Source organism: Aulonocara stuartgranti (genome assembly GCF_965226115.1).
Source record: "Aulonocara stuartgranti genome assembly, chromosome: 4".
Classification (NCBI taxonomy): Eukaryota; Metazoa; Chordata; class Actinopteri; order Cichliformes; family Cichlidae; genus Aulonocara; species Aulonocara stuartgranti.
Genome location: NC_138942.1, coordinates 28,654,129 through 28,674,940, shown reverse-complemented (window position 1 = coordinate 28,674,940; position 20,812 = coordinate 28,654,129). Strand labels below are relative to the sequence as shown.

Below are 20,812 nucleotides of genomic sequence, written 5' to 3'. Positions count from 1 at the left end.
GCACAAACACACATAATGTGCTGCACTTCTTGAAAACAGTCGTGTCAGTAACAAACAAAGGGAAAAAAAGATAATTCACCACATTGTAACTGCTCACCTACTAAACACAGTACCATGCTACAGTTAAGGGAGCAGTATGTGTGTGTTTGTGTGTGTGAGACAGAAGGCGGACAGAGGACATGTCACATGAGGGGCTTGCTGACACTAGTACATCACACTGTGTGGCAGACCTGACATTTAGTAAACAGCAAGAAGAAGAGGTGAAGGGAAGCTCTAGACTGGAGTAGACTGGTCACACGTGTTTGTACAGTAGTTATTACGCTTCTACTGACTTACTATATTCTAAGTGAGTCTAAGTATGTTTTGAATATGAAGTTTAGTATATCGATGTCTTTATGCTTGGCTAAGTTAACCAGCTCTAGGCAGTAGTTTTACTTACCATATGCAGCAGTGGTACTTTTTTTTTTTTTTTTACTCCTGACAAGAAAGCAAAGTTCTTGTCAAACTTGCCCTTGAGGGTTGGCAATGCTGAAAACTTTCAGCACGCTGTGCAAGACTCCTTCATGTTTCCTTCCTTTAATCAGTCCCTAGAGGGGAGCATCCTGGACAAGACTCATTAAGCACAAAACGTCTCGGAGCTGCTAAAATCCATCAGAAATCAATACCTTAATAAATATTAGACCGAAGACAAGTCCTATTGGAACTTGACATTACTGGTTTCTACAGTATAACACATTTAAACAGTTCATCGATCAAATCAAAAATTTCAAGATAAACTGATAGCTAGCTTGTTGCTGTCTATAAAAATATTTGTCTAAGAAAACTGAATGCACTGAATAAATGTTTCACTAGATTTCACGTGGTAGTTAATGGGGCTACAGCAGTCAAAGAGGTGTATGTGGCGGCTTAAAGTCTGCAGGCTTAAAGTCTCCCTTAAGAGAAAGAAAGTGACAGAGTGGGTCTCTTCGAAGGAAAGACAGGTCTGAGGAGGAGGAGGATGTGCTGAAGATTATCTGTGCTGTGTGGATGGGGCAGAGCTCGGTATGGCTCAAGTGAAAGGGGAGGTGCGGCACTTTTCATGGTTGAGGCACAGACAAGTTATTCTTCAGTGTGTGTGTGTGTGTGTGTGTGTGTGTTGGGAGACTAAGAAGGCAGATGGTTTAGCAAGCACAGCCCCCGTGGCTCTCTGAAGGTGAGTCTTTAAGGCCCTGGTTGCTGTGGTTGGCTATGAGGTTGGCGTCTCCTTCCATGCTCTCGTTCATCTTCTCACAGATAACATCCACTAGACGTTCAAACACCTGCTTGACGTTGATGTTGTCCTTGGCACTGGCCTCAAAGAACTGAAAACCTGACATGAAGCAAAGTCAAAAAGCTAAATGGTATTTCAATTCATCTGCTATGAAAAATAGATGTACTAATGTCAGAATCTACAAAAAAGACAAGTCAAACGTGTCTGCAGACTCTAAGCTAAAAAGAAATAACACTGTGACACTAACGGCTTTTACCTAGCTCCTCAGCCAGTCGCTGGCCATCCTCTGTGGGTATAAGCCTGTCATCCTCCAGGTCACACTTGTTACCAACCAGGATCACCTGAGCATTGTCCCACGAGTATGTCTTGATTTGTGTTGCCCTGAAAGACAAAACCAGAGTTGCAAAGTCTACATGATTAACAGCAGAAAAAAAATGCATATATATATAGGACACTCTGATTAAACTATTCTTACTATAATGATCAAAGCATATGTATATACATATGTGTGCATGAACTGTATCTCTTAACGGGTAAGCCAATCAGAATAACATACAGTGGTCCCTCGTTTATCGCGGGAGTTACGTTCTAAAAATAACCCGTGATAGGTGAAATCCACGAAGTAGCCAACTTTATTTTTTACAATTATTATGGTAAATGGCCTGTATTATAGATGTTTTAAGGCTGTAAAACCCCTCACTACACACTTTAGACAGTTTTCTCAGACAGGCATGAACATTTTCACTTTTCTTTCTTGTTTAAACACTCGAAGTTCAAACCTTGCAGACAAATAAGTCCAGTATTATAGAATGAAACCAAAGGCACCCGCAGGTGATGACGTCTCGTCGACATTGTTGTGTTTGTTGGGGAGAAAACTTACAAACACACAGTACAGCACTTCAGAGTCATGTTGCTAGCGATCGAAGATTTATGTAAATTTGACAAGCTGAACGCATTCTGTACTGTGCAGGAGACACGGCACGAGATCAACTGAAAATAGTCAACAGCCAATCAGGATGCAGAACACAATGCGCTGTAAAAAGGTATGCAAAATTGCACACGCACACAAAAATAAAATCTGCGAAACAGCGAGGTGAACCGCGTTTTACCGAGGGACCATTGTATATGCAAAACATTGTTACATATACAACAACTATTAATATCTATATGTTAAAAAAACCGATTTATTATAAACCCCACTGTTTTACATCTTCATATACATCCTTTTCATTCTGTTATCTCCTTGCCAATGCAGTGTTGGGTCGCCAGCGCCCAAAGCCAAAGACATTTTAGCAACCATCACGACTGAATGAACCCTTCAGCAAGTAATACTACATTTTATCTAAAATTTTTCATTTTAAATATTTTGTGCTTTTTGCTAATCATTCTTGTTTTGAATAAAGAAGAAAAAAGATATATAGGGCGAGTTTTTCCTAGTGTCAATAAAACTGTTGTTTTGAAAGCTAAATGTTTTCTCTTCTTTCTTGGTAAAGGATTCCAACTGCACAAAAGTTTTCATTTTATAATGCACCAAATGTATTGATTATGTGACATGTCCCTGATACCAACCCACACAGTCCCAACCCTCTTTAGTCTGAGGACGTGGCATCCATGATTCCCACATTTTGAATCATCAGTCACAGAACAGTTTTCCACTTGACCTCAGACTGCCCTGAAGAGGTTTAGGCCAATCACCTGCCAGCCGCATGACAGAGATTAAACTGCATATAAGGACGCAGTGAAGAATTGTGTTCACAGAGAATAGTATTCAGAATTGTTCCTGAGATCATAGAGTTAAACTCCTAGTTATGTCTGTTGTTAATGACGTTTTTTAAAATGCATTTGAAATGTATTTGAAATGCATTTCAAATACATTACTGGTCTCTCATCTCATCTCATCTCCAATGAGCATTTTTTTTCTAAAAGCTATATGATTTCTCAGTTTCAACAGTTTATATGTTGTCTTTGTACTTTTTGTATTGTCTACTGTACTTTGTACTACTTTCAGTTAAATATAGACTTTATTGTACATTATTTACAAATTCTTGCATTAATATAGCACGGCAATGCATTTCTCATCTAATTTGGGCTGCAACTCCAAACCACAAGAATCTAAACCCCCTGCAGGGGGTTCACCCCTCAGGCTCCTACTAGATACATTTATGGAATCAATTTCTAAATCCTGGGTGACGTCCTTCTCAAATTATCGCATTCACAACATTTTCAGAAAACTTGTCCTCTGCCCACTGATCTTGACGCTGGGATCACTGATTTTGAACTGTTTTGAGATTTTTAGTAGATATACCTACGGTATCAATTTGAAACTCCTACATCCCTTTGTTCTAAAGTTCACAAACTTCAGTGTCTACGTCAGGGTGACGACATTACGGCTGAGGGGTAAAAACCAGCTATCCAGTGCTGTTGAGTGTTTTTAAATAAACATTTTTATTTAGAATCATCCAAATATGATAAGTAGCATATTTGCTGTAGATTCACTAAACTCTTTGGGAAATCTGGCAAAAAAAATACATTGAGGTCCATACCTTGTTAGACAGTGACACAAATTTGAAGTTTGCCCACATACACCATTGCAGTGGGTGTTAAATGATCAAGATATGATTGAACTGCAGACTTCCACCTATAACTCAGCTATTTTTATACACAATACATTGTTTTCAGATGTTCAAAATGAATGGGACAAACTAACATGAATTTAAATATAAAGACTTTTTTAAACTTTGTTGAAAATCCTTTTCAGACAGTGACACCTGAAGTCTAGAACCCATGGATGTCACCAGATGCTGCCTTTACTGCGGCCACCTTCAGCTGCTCTTTGTGGATCATTCTGCATTCAAATTTTAAGTTAATAACTGGGAAGCGCTCTGCTAGGTTGAGATCATGTGACTGACTTGGCATTTGAAGTATCTCCAATTTCTTTGTGGTATGCTTCAGATCATGAGCAGTTTTCTCCTTCTCCACACTTTTCTCTTTCCATTATTCTGGTACGTTCATCTTGGTTTCATCTGTTCAGAGAATTATTTTCAGAACTGCACAGACTTTTTTTAGATTTTTTAGATGTTCTTTTGAACTTCCTCTTTTTGAGACGAACAGGAAGTTCTATATTCACATTCACCCTTCGTGAATGTAAATATAAAAGGACTTGTTAGATACCTTCTATATGTACATTCACAAAGGATTGATTGTAGACCTTGACAATGATACCTTCTCAAGAGTGTTTTTAACTTGGTTAGATGTTGAGAGGCTGTTTTTCTTAATTGTGAAAAGAACTCTCCAATCATGTATTTTGTCTTCTGTTGTCTTTCAGGCTTTTTGGTATTGCTGAGGCGGCCACTGCATTCATTATTTTGAAGAATGGCTCCTCCTAAAATAGTGCTGTCTCAGCGATAGGTTTACTTTTATTTTTCTGCCTTTTGATGGCCTCCCTCACTTGCACTGACATCAATGGCACCATCTTTGGGCCTCATTATAAGTCACGTTACTATTAAACCATTAAAGATTTTGTTTGTTCATTTCTTTCAATTAAAGCTGAAAATCTGCACTTCAGTCATATCTTGATTGTTTCCACTGTGGCTGTGTACAGAGATAAAACTACTTAACTTTGTACAATATATTATTGCTCTAACTGTATATAAAAAGGACAAAGAAGAACAGGGATGTCACATTTACGTCTCAGTTCACAACTGACCACATGATGGCACTAACATACCAAAAACCCCTTCATGTTCCATCAACTGGCATCAACTTCACACTTTAGATAAAATACTCGAGAATGTATTTTTTTAATTGGTTTTTTTTAGATAAAACAAAATTACAAATACATAATCTAATGTAGACAGTATTAATAGTAAAGCTTTTCACTCATTCCACACTTACCAGTCCTGAACTGCGTTGAAGGAGTCCTGGTTAGTGATATCATACATGAGCAGGAAGCCCATGGCTCCTCTGTAGTAGGCTGTGGTGATGGTGCGATAGCGTTCTTGCCCTGCCGTGTCCTGCAATTATACAAAAATACACAGTCCATGAAATACTTCATTCTATCTGCTTCATTCACTTTACATTTTTAAGGTTAAAAATCTCCAGTATATGATTTTAAACCACAAGGGGGCAGTATTGCCAACACTAACCCTGGACTCTTTCCAAGTAACAGTTATCTAAGGTGTCAGCTTTGACTTGACACTACACAGTCCAAGTAGAGCAAGTTTGACAGTCATCCATTACAGCATTAATGCCCTATAATTGCATTTACATCCTATAATTTAGAAATATCTTGCAGGGATGGCTATTTTAAGCAGAAGGTGGGGATAGGGTTATTTTTCATGTAATGATGCTACTAGTACTCCTAGTTTCACCAGCTTTGATGATTCTTGTTAGTACTGGTTAGGTAAGTTCTTTTCAATTGTTTTTAAGTTAAATTCAAGTCAGATTTGTATTTGGTTTTATTAGACATGTACTGGTAAATATCAGGGTAGGTCAAGGCTCTGCTGCACTCTGTGAGACCTTCATGTAGTTTTTTTCTTCCAAACCAACTGGCTGCATTGCTTCAAAATGCCATTTCTCTGCACCACACAGTCCAGGGGAAGATGGCATTTAGATACGAGCTCCTGCCACAATCATTTCTCATCACACCGGGACTTGTGGCTTGGATTACTAACCACCTGGAGGCTGTGTAATATCACAGCCAACGGCTCAGTTTATTTATCGGACAATTAAAGCATAAAATATCAAAAAGGTAGAGTGAGTTGGTTGATTATCTCGCCGCCACTCTCGTGGTTACCTGGTAACCTTTCTAAAGTCCTTAATTTGCATCAGGGGCCTGTGTGTGTCTGATGTTTTCCTCATTTTGATGAGGAGGAAGAGTGGGTTGTCCAGGTAACCAGAGGGCATTGAAGGTTATGAATGTTCCATTACAGCTAGGACTGCTCTAGGTGGACAACCAGAGCGATCCTTCTCACTTTACGAAAACAACCAACACAGAGGGCAGTCTGCTGGTAAAATCCCTCGAGCAGAGTGCTCAAGCTTTATTCTTTAATCTTTCCAGAGCCTGCTCTGTCAGAGTTTATTTTTGTTTCAGTAACGTGTGATATATCCCAGGTCCATCTTTATCTCATCCACGAAGGGATGATCAAATATTTGGCAGCATAATAGCATTACTAACCAAACAGTCAGTCTCCAAGGTTGCTACAATAAACCCCAAACAAAAGCTGCTCCCTCGTGTGCATATATGCGATGACAGATAGGGAGGAGTTTAAATTAGGCTTGTGCACAATCAGAAGCTCTGACGTCTCTGGGACCCTGATCTTTAAACATGCGTCACCTGCGTTTATATAAGCGACCGGCATGAAGCAGTGGCACACACAGGACATCATCCCCAGGGATAGCACGCCCGGGCATATGTGCGGCTGTGTAGTGCTAAATGTGCAAAAGGTGTGTGTGTTTGCTTAAAGAAAGGAAATTTATTTCCATGACATGAGAGCAGGGATGTACACAGTGTGTGTGCACAGTGTGTTCATATTGTACATGAGTTCCTGTATGTTCATGCACTGTGCAAGGGCCACGTGGTGCGTTATCAGACTACTTTCCATGATACACACAGTGAGGCTGGCAGCTGGCACAATGGCTTAATCTGCAACTCTCTTTGTCAAAGGCTCTGGTGAATTCTCTTATGTTAGGTAGCCAACTTTAATTTAGCATTCCTGAATTATTACAGAGTTAAATATTAACACGATGTAAGAGAGTGCTTGTTTTAAGACATGCCTGCTGCTCCCACACCCTTTAAATACACTACTGAGTTCGCAGTCGATCTTCGCTATGGCTCAGTGAGACGCTGATAAGGAACTTCCTCTGCTTCCTGAGTTTAGGAAATACCAGGTTTCTTTGTCATCCAACAGCACCATCAGTACTGCTGCTTCTGTAGAACCCCATAACAATGTCCTCTAATTATTGAATACAAAGTGCACAGTCAAGTTAGTTACTGCTGTTTTTTTTCTCCCTCCTGATCAGCTGTTAGACTAACACCACTAACACTGCATGTCATTTATAAGAGACACAGTTTTAGTAAATGGTAAAAATGGCCTGTATTTGTATAGCGCTTTACTAGTCCCTAAGGACCCCAAAGCGCTTTACACAACCAGTCATCCACCCATTCACACACACACATTCACACACTAGGTGACTGTGTGTTTTGGTGTGGGCTCCTCTCGGCTGCTGATTCATTCGGGTCACTGTTTGTGGATCATACAGTGGCTCACAGATTGCTGGTTTGAATGAATCATCTGTTTGATCAGCCTAAACAATGTATATAGACAGGATTTGTAGCATAGTGTGAGGGAAGGTGAGCTGCCAGGATACACCTTATAGTACAATATGAAAGCCCATTCCAAAGTTAACTTTGTTAGTAAAGCTGTCAGTGGGGCTGATCAATCATAGAAGCTGATTCCTGCTGTTTCTCAACTGCTAACTGTAAAAAGGTGGAAAAGTATCATCTCAAAAACTGGCACAGGCATTTAAAGGTACCCATTATAGTTCTCTGAAGGTGGAAGTTTAAAAGAAGAACAAAAAGAAACTGGGGTGAAACAACAGAGTTTGACTTTTTTTTTTGCCCCAGCCCTGGTCCAACACTGAATCCTAGATTTCCCATAATGCAACTACCCATCGATTTTTTAAAAACTAGTAATCCACCCATGCCATCCTGTCACCATGTTGCAGATAAATTTGAGTGACTTAACCAGATGTTACCATATAGTTTAAAAAGTGGGGTCAGCCACTGAAGTTCCTTTTGAAGCCCCAACTCTATTTTGGCTGTTGTTACAGTGTGGGGTGGATCCTCATATAATAGTGACCTGTCAAAATGCTCTTTCATGTAATTTACTCTAAATAAACTAAAATTTAAAAAACAAGCATAATGTTGTGTTGACGTTAATAACTGAGGCGGAAAACTCATTGGGAAAGTGTTTACTGAGGTCATAAATCAAGCGAGAAGCAGGGTTATTCTTTCAGAGACTTCAACTCAGTTTGACTTCTTTTTGCAACTACGGCAGTAGTTCCTGAAAGCCAGGGTTGTGCAACTACATTTAAATTAAATTACAATTAGAACTTCTAATGATTATGGCCAAGATGACAGAAAGAGAGACTTTAGTTGACAAAAAGTTTTCAAATGTAGAGTTACTGTGTTAAAGATTCGAGACCTTAATGCTGAACAAAATAATTATGATTTTTTTCCCCACAATCGAGCAGCTCTATTCAGAAGACCATCTCACCAACTTCACTTTTCAGACCTTCCCGGAGTTTGCATCCGCTCTACAGTACATCATCTTTTAGTTATAGTCTACAGTGCTGACCCACAGTAGACATTATACAATTAATGTAAGGCTTAACAGTTTTATTCATAATAATCAAACTGTTCACAATCTAATTATGTGTGTTTTGATATTTTTATCTTAACTGTATGACTATTAGGGGAAGTAATGTCTGCTTGCCCGTCAAAGAAATGACAAATTCATGAAAAGCATCGATAGCAAATTCTCCAAAATCATGATCTTGTGTGATAAACATGCATGACAAAATGAGTTAGCAAAGAGGAATAGTGGTGTGAATTACAGCAACAACATCAACTGTCGAACGCAACACGCAACAATACTACAAACTGTAGCTCAGAAAAACAGCTGAATCAACACCTGAAGACTTCAACAACAAGGAAGCATTATGTGCTAATGTGACTGTGGAGCTACTGTACTGTTTCAGATGGTGTTTAACTTACAAACAACACCATCACAACACCTTGCCTGCTATAAATGCTGCACACAACGTATTGCATCAGTGTCTACATGAAATGTACAGCAACTAAACAATGAATACATCTTACTTTCTCAACCTTGGAAGCAAAAGAGGAAGGAATTTGTGCCCAATTTGTCAAAACACATTTTATATTTAAATGAAGAGGACATCATAACCCACGATAGAGAACACTTTTCCACCTTGGCATCCAGGTGACACTGTAATCAGCAGATAAAGTTAGTTAAAGCTAGTGAACAGTCATGTGAACAGTAGCTAAGTATCCAGAAATTTATCTTAAGATTTAGTAGAAATTGTATCTGCTTGGACAGTGATGTCAAACATAAGGCCTGGGCCAGAATTGACCCGGGAAAGATAATCCGGCCCACTAAACGGCTTTGGAAAAAATTTTCTATTAATTGACAGAAACCTTCTGTTTTATAAATACAGCACAGTCTGGAGATTGAGCTACCAGAACTTTTTCTGTAATTTTACACATTTACCTCTTACAGCTTAAGTCCAAATCGTATGGACAGATTTCTTTCATTTACCACAGGAGCATTTCTTTAGCATGTAGAAAACTTAAGAAATACTGTTGAAACTGCATGTATGTAAATGTGTAGTTAAACTGACAGAAAAGGCAGATCCACTTGTCCAGCCCACGTAAGATCAAAATATGGCCCACGATGTAAAATGAATCTGATGTAAAATGAGTCCGATGTCCCTGTTCTAGGCTAACACGTTCACCATACCGATACAAAAGGTGGTCAAAAAAGTGTCAAAAAACATTCATACCATAACTTTTCTTAAAGGCACGGTACCACTAGATCTAAGGTAAAACAGGCAAACCCTGGCTTACAACTACAACTAAAACTGTAGTAAGCACCACCATCCATCTCCTTTAAACAAATGTTGACACTTAGCAGATGCGTGATAATGGGTAGGAAGTATAAATGCGTATAAAACATGAGGAAGTCATGCTTTTTACATTTACACAATTCACAGGGTACACTTGCACAACTGCCAAACCACAGTTTGAGAAAAATGTATTTTTAAGACTTTTGTTCAGTAAGAGGTGAAAGACTTAACATGTTCTAAACCAATAACACCTTTAGAAGTATGGAGCATCCACTCTGATTTACAACAGCTTATCACAGAGTACACATGAAGCTCCTCTTCATTCTGGCAAACAAAACGGCAGAATGAACTGATGCTGTAGCTTGGCAGAGAGAACTTCTCATTTATCTCAAATCTACCCACCCAGATCTGCAACTTGATCCTCTTGTCATTGCGGAAGACAGTCTTGACCTTGAAGTCAATGCCCACGGTGCTGACGAAAGCGGAGGTGAAGGAGTCGTCGGCATAGCGGAACAAGAAGGAAGTTTTCCCCACGCTGCTGTTGCCAATGATCAGCAGCTTGAACATGTAGTCAAAGTTCTGGTCGGCTGCATCCTTCTGCGAGGGCTGCTGCTGGAGCCGCGACTCAGTTGATGCCATCTGGAGCATTTACGAGAGGGCAAAGTCTATGTGAAAAATCAGGATAAACTAAAGCACTTGCTTGAAACATCCTACCAAAATCAACTAACGGCATCACAACTGCATTATCACATCCCTCACACTGGTTAGTGGTTACAACTAGCAAAGAAGCAGCTGCATGGACAGACAATCAACGCACAAACATAACACCTCTGTTCACAGCTCTCACACACATAGAAAAATGTTTCGTTTGCAGATTTCTACTGAGGAAAAGCAGAAATCATCATTAATTTAAAGAAGCAGAGAGGAGGAAGTGATTGGCATGTACGCACGCTGAATGACTACTTCAACTAGAAGTTGGCTTGATGATGTTGTGACTTAACTAAACAAAATTGCTGATTGTATATATTTTCATTCGATGTGCCATTTATACACACACTAAAAACCTGAAAATTTCCTTTAAATGAAAGTACAGGACGTCCTGCCATCTGTCCAATCGTTTCATTACAGCCATTAATCTCAGTGTAATCTCTTCTGGGGCAAGTGTGAGATTACCTGCCATCAAACCTTTTATTGTCAGTCAACCAAACACAGGGAGGAGGAGGGCAGAGAGCTGGCCATGTGCGTCCATTCAAACAGACACACACACACGCACGCACGCACACACAGCAGATCAATCGTTGCAGCTCAGCTGTGCCTCTCTCTGGTCAGACCCGTCTCCGTGGAGACCAGACTTTGACTCAGCTGCCCGCAAGACCCATTAGCGGTCAAGGCAGTCAGTACGCTCAGCTTTTAACTGGCCAGATGGAGGTCTCCAGAGCTCAACACAGATATCTATCTCACTACCATGAGAGCTAAAGAAAACAAAATAAGGAGGAAAGAGTGTCTTCACTCTGTACTGTCAGAATAATTGCCATACAGGGCATAAGAGGACAAGTCTGTGTGTTTCACTTGTTAAGAACTCTGTCTGTATATAAGTGTAAGACCACCTTTTTAAAAGTAGCTGCAGTTTAGCTGGAGGGTTAATCCAGACTTTAAGCCTCACTTCAGTTGAGCATTTTAAATTGCCTCTGTGGGTTTTGTATTGTAAAACTGTGTGAAAGTAAAACAAGTTTTCTTTCCTGCTGAATGTGAGCCCTAGGCACACCTGCTATACCCTCTCACGATCCTTTTAAATGGAAAAATGTGTTTCTGGGTATTAAAGGTCCTGGGCCCCACACCACGTCTCCCAATTCTTTCTAATCTCTCAGGATACTGGCTCTGAAACCCTGAATCACATGATGCCTGTGCAACTTGAGGTACATTTTTCTGCTCAGAAATCACATAACATTGATTCACTCATTTTAAAGTGATGTTTCTTAACTGTCTTAACTTCCACTCTACTGAGCTCGGCTTAAGGCTGCAGTACACCGTGTCACTTGTCCTTTGTGTTTACTGTGCAGTGTAGAACGCCTGCAGGCAGAAGCAGACTCCCATAAGCTTGCTGACGTTTCATAAATTTTTAAGAAACTAAAACTTTAAAACTTGTTCATTACATGTTGTAGAGATTACAAGAATTTAAAGTGCTTTTCCTGTTGTGGTGTTGCTCAGTTCTGCAGAGTCAAGTTACTTCTGGGTATGCAAATGATATTTTAAAAAAAAAAGACAATTGCAAAGCAGGACAGTTATAAAGATTTCTTTCTATGGTCAAAGTACCCAATGGTGTCTCTGAAATAAGTAGAACAATATGAGGAAATAAAAGCAGCTTATTCAAACATCACCACAGGACCAGGTCTCAGTGAGCAGCTGGGAAGACTAAGACAAGCACCTGCTCTCATACCACAGACCAGCCATCCTCCATGAAGTGAAACTGGCCATTCAGGGAGCTGCTGAGTGGATGAGAATGGGAGCTCCTTTATTGCACAAAGGAGCGTCATTATCCCCAGTAAAACAAATAGAGGCCATTATGGTATATAGAGCCTGATGGCAGTGCGGCCAGATCCCTCAGCTGGCATTGTTTGCTGAGCCAGAGGCAGCAGTCTGCCTGAACCAACAGGAAATGACCATTATCGATTAGTTGGCAGCAGCACATCTGTTCTCTCATTAGGAGCAGGACCGAGACACAAACACAGATGGAAAATTCAGGCTTAGGCTTCAGTACTATCTCGATACTGGGTGAAAACAAAACAAATAACAGCTTAGTTTATGTCAACATATTTCCTGCAAAACGAGAGTGTGTATTATTACTCTGTAGGGATAAGCCTACACAGATAAAGGATAAAGCCTAGGGATAAAGCAGGAAACATTGAAGTTTTAGTAAAGGTTCCCAGTTAGTAGTCGGACATGAAGGAAGCACTGTGCAGGAAAACAGCTGGGAAAGGGAGAAACGTACCTCTTTTTTTGCGGAAGAAAGGAAACGTCCAACTCGTTTTCCTTTCTACTTCTGGTATCTCCCGTCCGGTAATACGCGGAGCAAACGACCTATCAAAGTCTGCTAATAAAGTGCACCTGAAATATCCCTCCGACCTGTTTCCCTTCCTCAACAACTACTTTTCTTTTCCTTCGCTTCGCTGTTCGCGTACTACAACCTGCTCTCGGTTTGTGGACAGCTGGGGCTGAAGCCGCGGCTCTCGCTGTGACAGAGTTGGTCCGGACACTCAAGCACCCTAAACGCCACGACACTGTGTAGGTCTGCCACCAGCGCGAGGAGGAGAGGGCTGTCCAGCGTGCGTGCGCAAGTGCACGCGCGAGAGCCACACACCCTGAATAAACAACACAAGCAATTTCTAATATCCTTACGCAGACGTGAACGACTCAGTAGTTAGTTCAGAATATTATATTATATTATATTATATTTACTCCTATGTTTTCACTATGTTTTTCACTATGCAGTGAAAACTCCTATGTTTTCACTATGCTAATGCAGCCCTGCATTAGCATGGCGACACCCCCCAGTTCGCTGTGTAACCCTGTGATATTTACATTAATTGTTTCCTTTTTTGTGAAAGATGTGATACTTAGGTTATTTTTCTTTCCCCCAGAGAGTTTGATGATAATATCACTCTGCCCCAGCAGCTGTTGCACGTATGGAGATTAGAACTGGGGGTGGAAACAGCTAACTCCTCTTTGTTTAATGAATAATAAATCCCTGTACAAGCACCTTTAAAGGAGTACAGCAAGAGCCTACTATGAATGGATAACAAGCAAATCTTTATTTGCTTTATTTGTGGTCAGGCTTAAAGCTTACTGTTGTATTTTGTTCAGTTGGTGCCAGTAAAATGATACTTTGTGGTTCTATGCTGAGTGCCAGACTGACTTGTCAAGGTATAGTGGGGGTGGGGGAGCCAAAGGTTCACCATGTAGTATTCACTGTAACCAAGATTCATCCTTCCAAACAATCACAGCCTTTCTGTGTCATTTTAAAATAAACTACCAGTAATGGGCTCCACAGCTAAGTGCATTTGGATTGCAAGCTCGGTGGTGTGAAGTACAGCTGAGTGTAAGAGAAGTGACCAGCTCTCTGCTTTCAGAAGGAACTACATCTGGGGGGGAAGACAGACAGATATACACATTAAATATACAGGGATCTAACCTGTGCTTGCAGATTTTTGTAACCCCCCCCCCCCCCCCATCCCCTTTTTTGTCTCTCAGTTAAGACGTGGAGCTTTGCTCATTTTTTTTCTCTGGTGCACACTGCAGAAAACTTGATCATGTCTAAGGTGAAGCTGTGTGAGACCTGGCCCTTAATGCTTGTATCAAAGTGAGCAGCAGAATCCTTTGACAGATGGTTCTATTAGGAGCTCGGTGTTTTATGATGCATAGGTGCATTATCCATCACTGAAATCAGACAATTGCAAATTGGACCAATTTCTCCACAAGACATGATGGAATAAAGCAGCTTGAGACTTCTAGACTCATAATTAATTTAACACACTATATTACTGCAGGGCTGCACTGCAATACCATCACGACTCCACAAACTAGCAGGCGTTTTCAGAATACCGACTGCAGTAGTATTACGTTCTCGGAAACAAATACAGACTCATTTCCTTGTGTGACTCAGGAATGAGGGAGGAATGGTTGGACCTGTCTGCGAGGAGGCCCCAACAATTCCTTTTGTTCTTAGCTTTCTTTTGTTTTATTTTGCACACCCAGAGTTGAGGAATTTTAGCTGTTTTTAACATCGTGTGTTCATCCATATTCTGTGTCCAGCTTTTTTCCTCATACAAAGAATTCTTGTACCATTATTCACTTTTTGAGATAATCACTAACAGCTCTGTAAATGCATGAGAAATATTGAAGAGATCAGTGAATAAACCTCTTCCCTGGTTGAAAAAGGTTTATTTCCTGATTCCACTGCAGCAGATAACCTGATAGGCAGGTAAAGCTCTTACACTCCTCAAAAGGTTGGCATGTGTAGCTGTGCTGTTTCCTCAAGACTCTTTGACTAACTTCCTTGTTTATTTTGTGACATGACTGCATGGCACATCAGTGTTTTAGTAAGATAAAACTGTATGCTCAACAGCAATTCTGCCAGTTTATACAATGCTGTTTTCATTGGGTTGGAAGAAAACATTAAAAACCTGATCACAGCCTTTAAAGGACCAACATTAATTGCATTGGGGACAAGGTAATTCATTTACTTTCAGCCTCTAGCCTATGCTTTTTATATTGAAATGATTTCACTACAGTCCATTAGTGCTCATATTCTAATAGCAATGGTGCCTCGCTTATCCTGTAGTTGGCCGGCAAAGCTCTGTTCCCCGCATCCAAGGCTGCTCTCCTCACAACCTGACGTGCATCACCGAGAATTTAATTAAAACCTGCTTATTCTGAAAGCAGGCACTGTCTGTTTGGCCTGGCTTTATTCATCCACAAGAATCACAGGACCACTTCTTCCTAAACCAATTCTTTGAAATAAGTGTTTGCTTTTAAAGCTCGTGTCACTAGGCCAAACACCAGAAAGACTTTGACATCACTCGGTTGATCCAAATGGAAGAATCAAAACAACACTTTAATCATCCAGTCATAGTTTTCATTAAACAGTGGTGACAAGTTTAAAATGCACTACAAAATCAAGAAAGTCATGGTGCACATGAAATAGCATTATGTTGTGTGCTACGATGGATCTGAAAGCTTTGTCCAAATATCGCCCCCTACTGGGGAGGGACGTGCATTGCTTCCATGTCGCTTGGTACTTTTCTTTGCTTTCTGAGAAATAAAACCAACTACATTAAAAAAAAAATACAAAAAATAAAATAAAATTATACAAGATAAAAAAAAAACCATTTTGTAATCAAAAAGGTTAAGAGTGCTTAACTGACAGCAGTGAACAGCACATGATGAGTTCTGCATGCTCACTGGAGATAGTTCTTGCACATAAGGACACTTGGGGCAGATAAAGTGATGTAGAATTCTCTGTAATTACATTTGCAAAATGTCACATATACTGCTATTTATGATTCACACTTCATATTCAACACTGATATGATAGAGAAAGAGTTGGCGAAATGATTTTTGTAAACTAAAGTACTTCCAATCCAAGTCGTATGAGTGTGTGTCCTAATCCTACTGTATCATAAAGTGATAAAAGAACCAACAAATCCTGCACATTTATCAGTGTTCTGAACCAGAAACACTGTTAGATAACAAAGTACAAAAGTGTGCACGGCATTTTGGTTCTTTAATAACTAAAACATTGTCTTTAAATGGTGGCTAAATTCAAAGCTGTGTAGACCAAATTAGTTGTGGTGCAGAGGAATCCTATCAGGTTGCAGAGGCTGGACAACCCATGGTAACTGCCAAACTTGCTCCTGTAGGCTTTGTACTTGGGATCCTGTTCTTTGAGCTTGGTGTAAGCCTCTTTCTGGCTGCCCAGGCCGATCTCTTCCCCGAGGTTGTGCTCCTTCTCTACCTCCCTCATCAAGAACATCAACTCAGTGGTCTCTGGGCCAAACCACTGGGCGTTCAGACCTGCAGTGATCAGCGCCACGAAGAACAGAAGCATCTGGAAGATGAAAAGGGAAAGCTTGCAACTCGATGACGATTCACTCACAAAATGTTTAATTTTTTCTTTTTTCCCCAATCAAAAGTGCTCAGTTTTTTCATTCCTAGCAGCGTGTGATATTTCACCTGTACACTTTCATGCCAGTCCAGCAACTCTCTGGGATGGTACACAGCATACACAGCCAGGCTGACAAAGTTACTTCCAAGCACGCAGTAGAAGTACACTGGGAAAAGCTTACTCTGCACCAGGCCGAAGGTGTGCCGAGTTACCTGCCGAATCAACACAAAGCCTGCAGGCACAGACGTTTAACACGGTGTCAAAACAGGAATGCATGCATTTTGTTGAAGCCATGCCTTGTTGCTCTGTGGCCCACTTACCTGCAATGAAGGAAACCCAAAGCTGCATGCCCCAGGTGAAAGAGAGAACCATGAGGTGCAACACTTTAACAAAATCTGTTGGCTCCCCCTCTGTCACCATGGTGTCACCTTTCAAAAGAGACAAGACATGCTTTGTGGGACAGTCCAGCCAAGGTGTTTGTTTTTCAGGTTTTATGAGTGAAATTCTAGTATTTTAACCATCTGCTACTCCATGCTAAAGATAACATAACACTCCACCCTTGTTCAAATGAGGTCCTGGCTACAAAAAAACTAATAGAGAGTTGGGCAAATTGCAAAGACTTAATTTTTTTCCCCCTTCTGATTTTGTTAAAATTTATATTTAAAAAATGTATTCGAGCCCATGACAGCTGGGATAGGCTCCAGCGCCCCCCGCGACCCTGAAAAGGATAAGCGGAAGTGGATGGATGGATGGATGGTATTCGAGCCCTTCGCTGTGCTACAAACCAAGTTTGCATTTGACTGAGATAATAAAACAGAAAAGACAACAATTCCAATAACAAAAATCTAAACAGTCTTATTTAGGATTTCTGCTGTATAAAAGCAGTCACAGACGCATGCTCATATGATCATACATGCTTCCCAGGAAGCAGCATGTGAGGCTGGGAAAGAATGTCTCGGACTCCCCTCAGGGCTGTGTTCTTTCTCCTCTGCTCTTCTCCCTGTACACCAACTGCTGCACCTCCACCCACCAGTCTGTCAAGCTAATCAAGTTTGCAGATGACACCACCGTTATTGGACTCATCTTGGACGGGGACGAGTCTGCCTACAGGAGGGAGGTTGAACGTCTGGTGTCCTGGTGCAGCCACAACAACCTGGTGCTGAATGCCCAGAAGACAGTGGAGATTATTGTGGACTTCAGGAAGCACACAGCCCCACTCCCCTGCTGTGTCACTGCATCATTCTATGTTTGGCACTGATCACCACCTGCACTCATGCACATATCTTTCCACGTAGCACTTTTAATTCTTATCCCTACTTTTATTTTTTTCCATGTCTATTTAAGTGCTATTTATGACAGCATGTTTGCACTGAAGCACCGCAGCAATTTCCTAATGTTGTAAACCTGCTCAACATTTGGCAATAAACCCCATTCTGATTCTGATTCTGATATATGATCACAAATGTAGATGCAGCTTCTGGAAATCAATATACAGTGTTCTACAGTCAGAGTGTTTTACAGGCAAATCTCTTGCAGTACTGTGCAAAAATGTTGCATCACCCCTCCTTTCTTTACAGTGTTGCTTGGAAAATGGGAAATGTGTTTAAAGGTTACCTTCTAGGTTGTTTTGGGGAAATTATAGAAATAACGCAAAAACAGATCTGTACAACTCTAACAAGCTTGAAAGTCAATATTTTATTCTTCAAAACAGTCTGAATTCTCTTATCATTTCTTTAAGTAGTCTTCCAAAATAGTTCTCCAGACTTCTCCAAGGACATTCACAGCTCCTCTGTGGATATTGGCTGTCTTTTGTACTGTTATTTGTCAAGATGATCCCTTACTGCTTTAATAATGCTGAGCAACAGTTTCTGGAGAACTATTGCTCAAGACCACTTAAAATAAATAAATAAATAAATAAATATTCTAAGAAAGTATGACTCATTGAAAGCAAATGTATAAACATACAACTGGGCATCGCATTCATTTTATAATATATTGTTAGGTTTTCTTTTTTTGAGCTATAAAGTCCAAGGCTCTGGAGGAGTCCAAACATTCATCCGTGATAATGAAATTGCGCCAGAGAGATAAACGTGTCATTTGAGGGTGGTTCTCCACATACGCAGCAGACCTGATAAAGTCCACAGATTACGATATGGCAGGAGAGGCAGAGCAGGAACAATACATATCAGAGTATACTGACAAACGAGCAGCCCGAATGCAAAAGTTCCTTAAAAGACATCGATAAAGAACACAACACGGCAGAGAAGCAGGCAGCATGTCCTCTGATAACAGCAGGCAAAAGTCTAACGTTATGTCAAGCTAGCCAGGTTTAGCCTCAGAGCTGACAAACAGTTGCTTAAGTTTTATATTAGCGGCGGTGCTGGCTTTGTTTTGGACCTCATTGTGACAGGTACAAGCGCTTACTACTTGTTACACAAACCTGCACTTAGCTGTTTTCCTTTCCTCTGCGTTATTCCGAATGAAAAGGACCAACTAATAATGTCAATGGACTCCAAGTTTCAGCGGGTCATCAGGCGCTTCCTCTGTCTACTTATCTTGCCTGCAGGTCCCGCCCCTCCACCGAAGACGAGCCAATGGTAGTCTATGAAAATGAACATTTTATGATATGCGTGTTAATCATTGGTTCCCCTGTGATGTTTACATTCAGGGCCCCTCCCCTGTACTTATCCGCTACACAAGTGTGCCCTGCAGATGTTGGGAGGATGATTAGACCAGCGTAATCTGCAGGTTTTTAAACGTCAGTTTAAAAATAAATTTAGCAGTTACTGAACTTGCACTACAATATAGATGTATCAGTTGTTTTTTTTATATATTTTTAATCAACTGATTTATTTATTTATTCATAGAATAATTATTAAAGGCCACAGTGGATTGAAGATTTACTATCTAATCTGTGCACAGTGCGTGTATAATCATTCTTTTGCAACTTTGGAAGCAAGAAATAACAGAATCTTCCTTTTACAGTTCACATATTAAAATTATAGTGGACGTAATATACTTTAGCCACTGATGTATGGATCAGTATGATACGTAGCTTATGATAACAGAGAAGATGTTGACTTTCTGTTTTGTTTTTTCTGTAAAATTGAATAGCAATTTATGCAGCTTGATTGAGTGGGTGTTCCCCAGTTTTCTGTGTAACACTATTAGGGATATTATGTTGGACAATTTGTGAAGCAGTTTGATCTGAGAGTTTGTCCTTGCAACCCAATGCAGGTGCAACATTTTTGAAAAAGTATATTACGTCCACATTTTTGAAAATGTTGCACCTTAAATAATTTTTAAACGAATTTGAGACAGGAAGTCAAATATTTAATAATCATAATCAGTTATTTCCACAGAAGAAAAGTGATTTCATACAGGGAAATTATTTACTGTCAGTTTGGACACAAGCCTTGCTGTGGCTCATACAGAATTTGATGATTATGCACTCTTTAGTAACCACTTACCTCTAATTTATTAGTCATATGGTCAGGCATTATTAAACCTTCTTACATACTTTCACATTTTCTTTGCAGTAGTGTTCAACACCCTTTGGAGGATGTAATGTGTAATGTTTTCTCAGAGTACATTTTGATTGGAGTGCTTTCACGAGTACTGGAGTGCTTTTTAAATAAAAAAAACCCCTACTTTTATTTAAGGACACTTTTCAGCACCAGGAGAGCACTGCAAAGTAATCTGTAGAAGGTGCTGTGTCATAGGGGGTTAAAATGCAAAGAGGAGATGCTGGGTGCAAATCCCAGCAGCGCCACACAGTTAATATCATGTTCTACGTAAGTGAAAAGTTACTTTACTGATTCATATACAGAACTATATGATCTACAGTAGTCTACATATGTGATGTCAAAGTCATTTTACCACATGATTTTACCATCATCTCGACCAATGAAACACCTCTTTCTATTACAAAAGCTTTAATCACGGGGATATCCTAATATCAGAAAAAGAAGTGCAATTTAGACATTTTTCTACATGACGGAGAAATTGCTGTGGTTGATTCTGCTCATCTGTACGTAGCGCTTTAAGTGGGAAAAACGTTTCGTAACTCATCCAAGTGACTTCTTCAGCCTCAGCTGACTGAAGGTTTCCCTCAACCCTATAAACAGCAGTGATTGAAAGTGATTGAAAGAAATCTGCGAGCATGATTGCAGTTGGGATTAAACTGCAACAAATAAATATGTAAAACTACAGAAAATCTGCTGATTTCTTATAACCTAGGTGGTCCTTTGTAA

The 20,812-nt window shown here is 40.2% G+C and overlaps 2 protein-coding genes across 3 annotated transcripts; both read right to left on the bottom strand.

Moving 5' to 3' along the window:
- Positions 1-375: 375 nt before the first annotated feature.
- On the bottom strand, positions 376-13,280 carry rab3db (RAB3D, member RAS oncogene family, b). 2 transcript variants are annotated; one of them, XM_082531694.1, is made up of 5 exons: positions 12,888-13,280; positions 10,301-10,563; positions 5,144-5,262; positions 1,506-1,630; positions 376-1,348 (listed from the first exon to the last, which is right to left on the bottom strand). In XM_082531694.1, exons 2-5 carry the CDS (start codon positions 10,544-10,546, stop codon positions 1,161-1,163), a joined length of 678 nt encoding a protein of 225 aa, XP_082387820.1. In that variant the 5' UTR covers positions 10,547-10,563; positions 12,888-13,280; the 3' UTR covers positions 376-1,160. The 2 variants fall into 2 exon arrangements, with proteins under 2 accessions (XP_082387820.1, XP_082387821.1); XM_082531695.1 differs by having other exon boundaries at positions 10,301-10,537; positions 12,888-13,275.
- Positions 13,281-15,490: 2,210 nt separating this feature from the next.
- On the bottom strand, positions 15,491-19,123 carry tmem205 (transmembrane protein 205). Its single transcript, XM_082531989.1, has 4 exons — positions 19,000-19,123; positions 16,880-16,987; positions 16,628-16,791; positions 15,491-16,502 (listed from the first exon to the last, which is right to left on the bottom strand). The coding sequence occupies exons 2-4, from the start codon at positions 16,977-16,979 to the stop codon at positions 16,200-16,202; spliced, it is 567 nt and encodes a 188-aa protein (XP_082388115.1). The 5' UTR covers positions 16,980-16,987; positions 19,000-19,123; the 3' UTR covers positions 15,491-16,199.
- Positions 19,124-20,812: the final 1,689 nt, after the last annotated feature.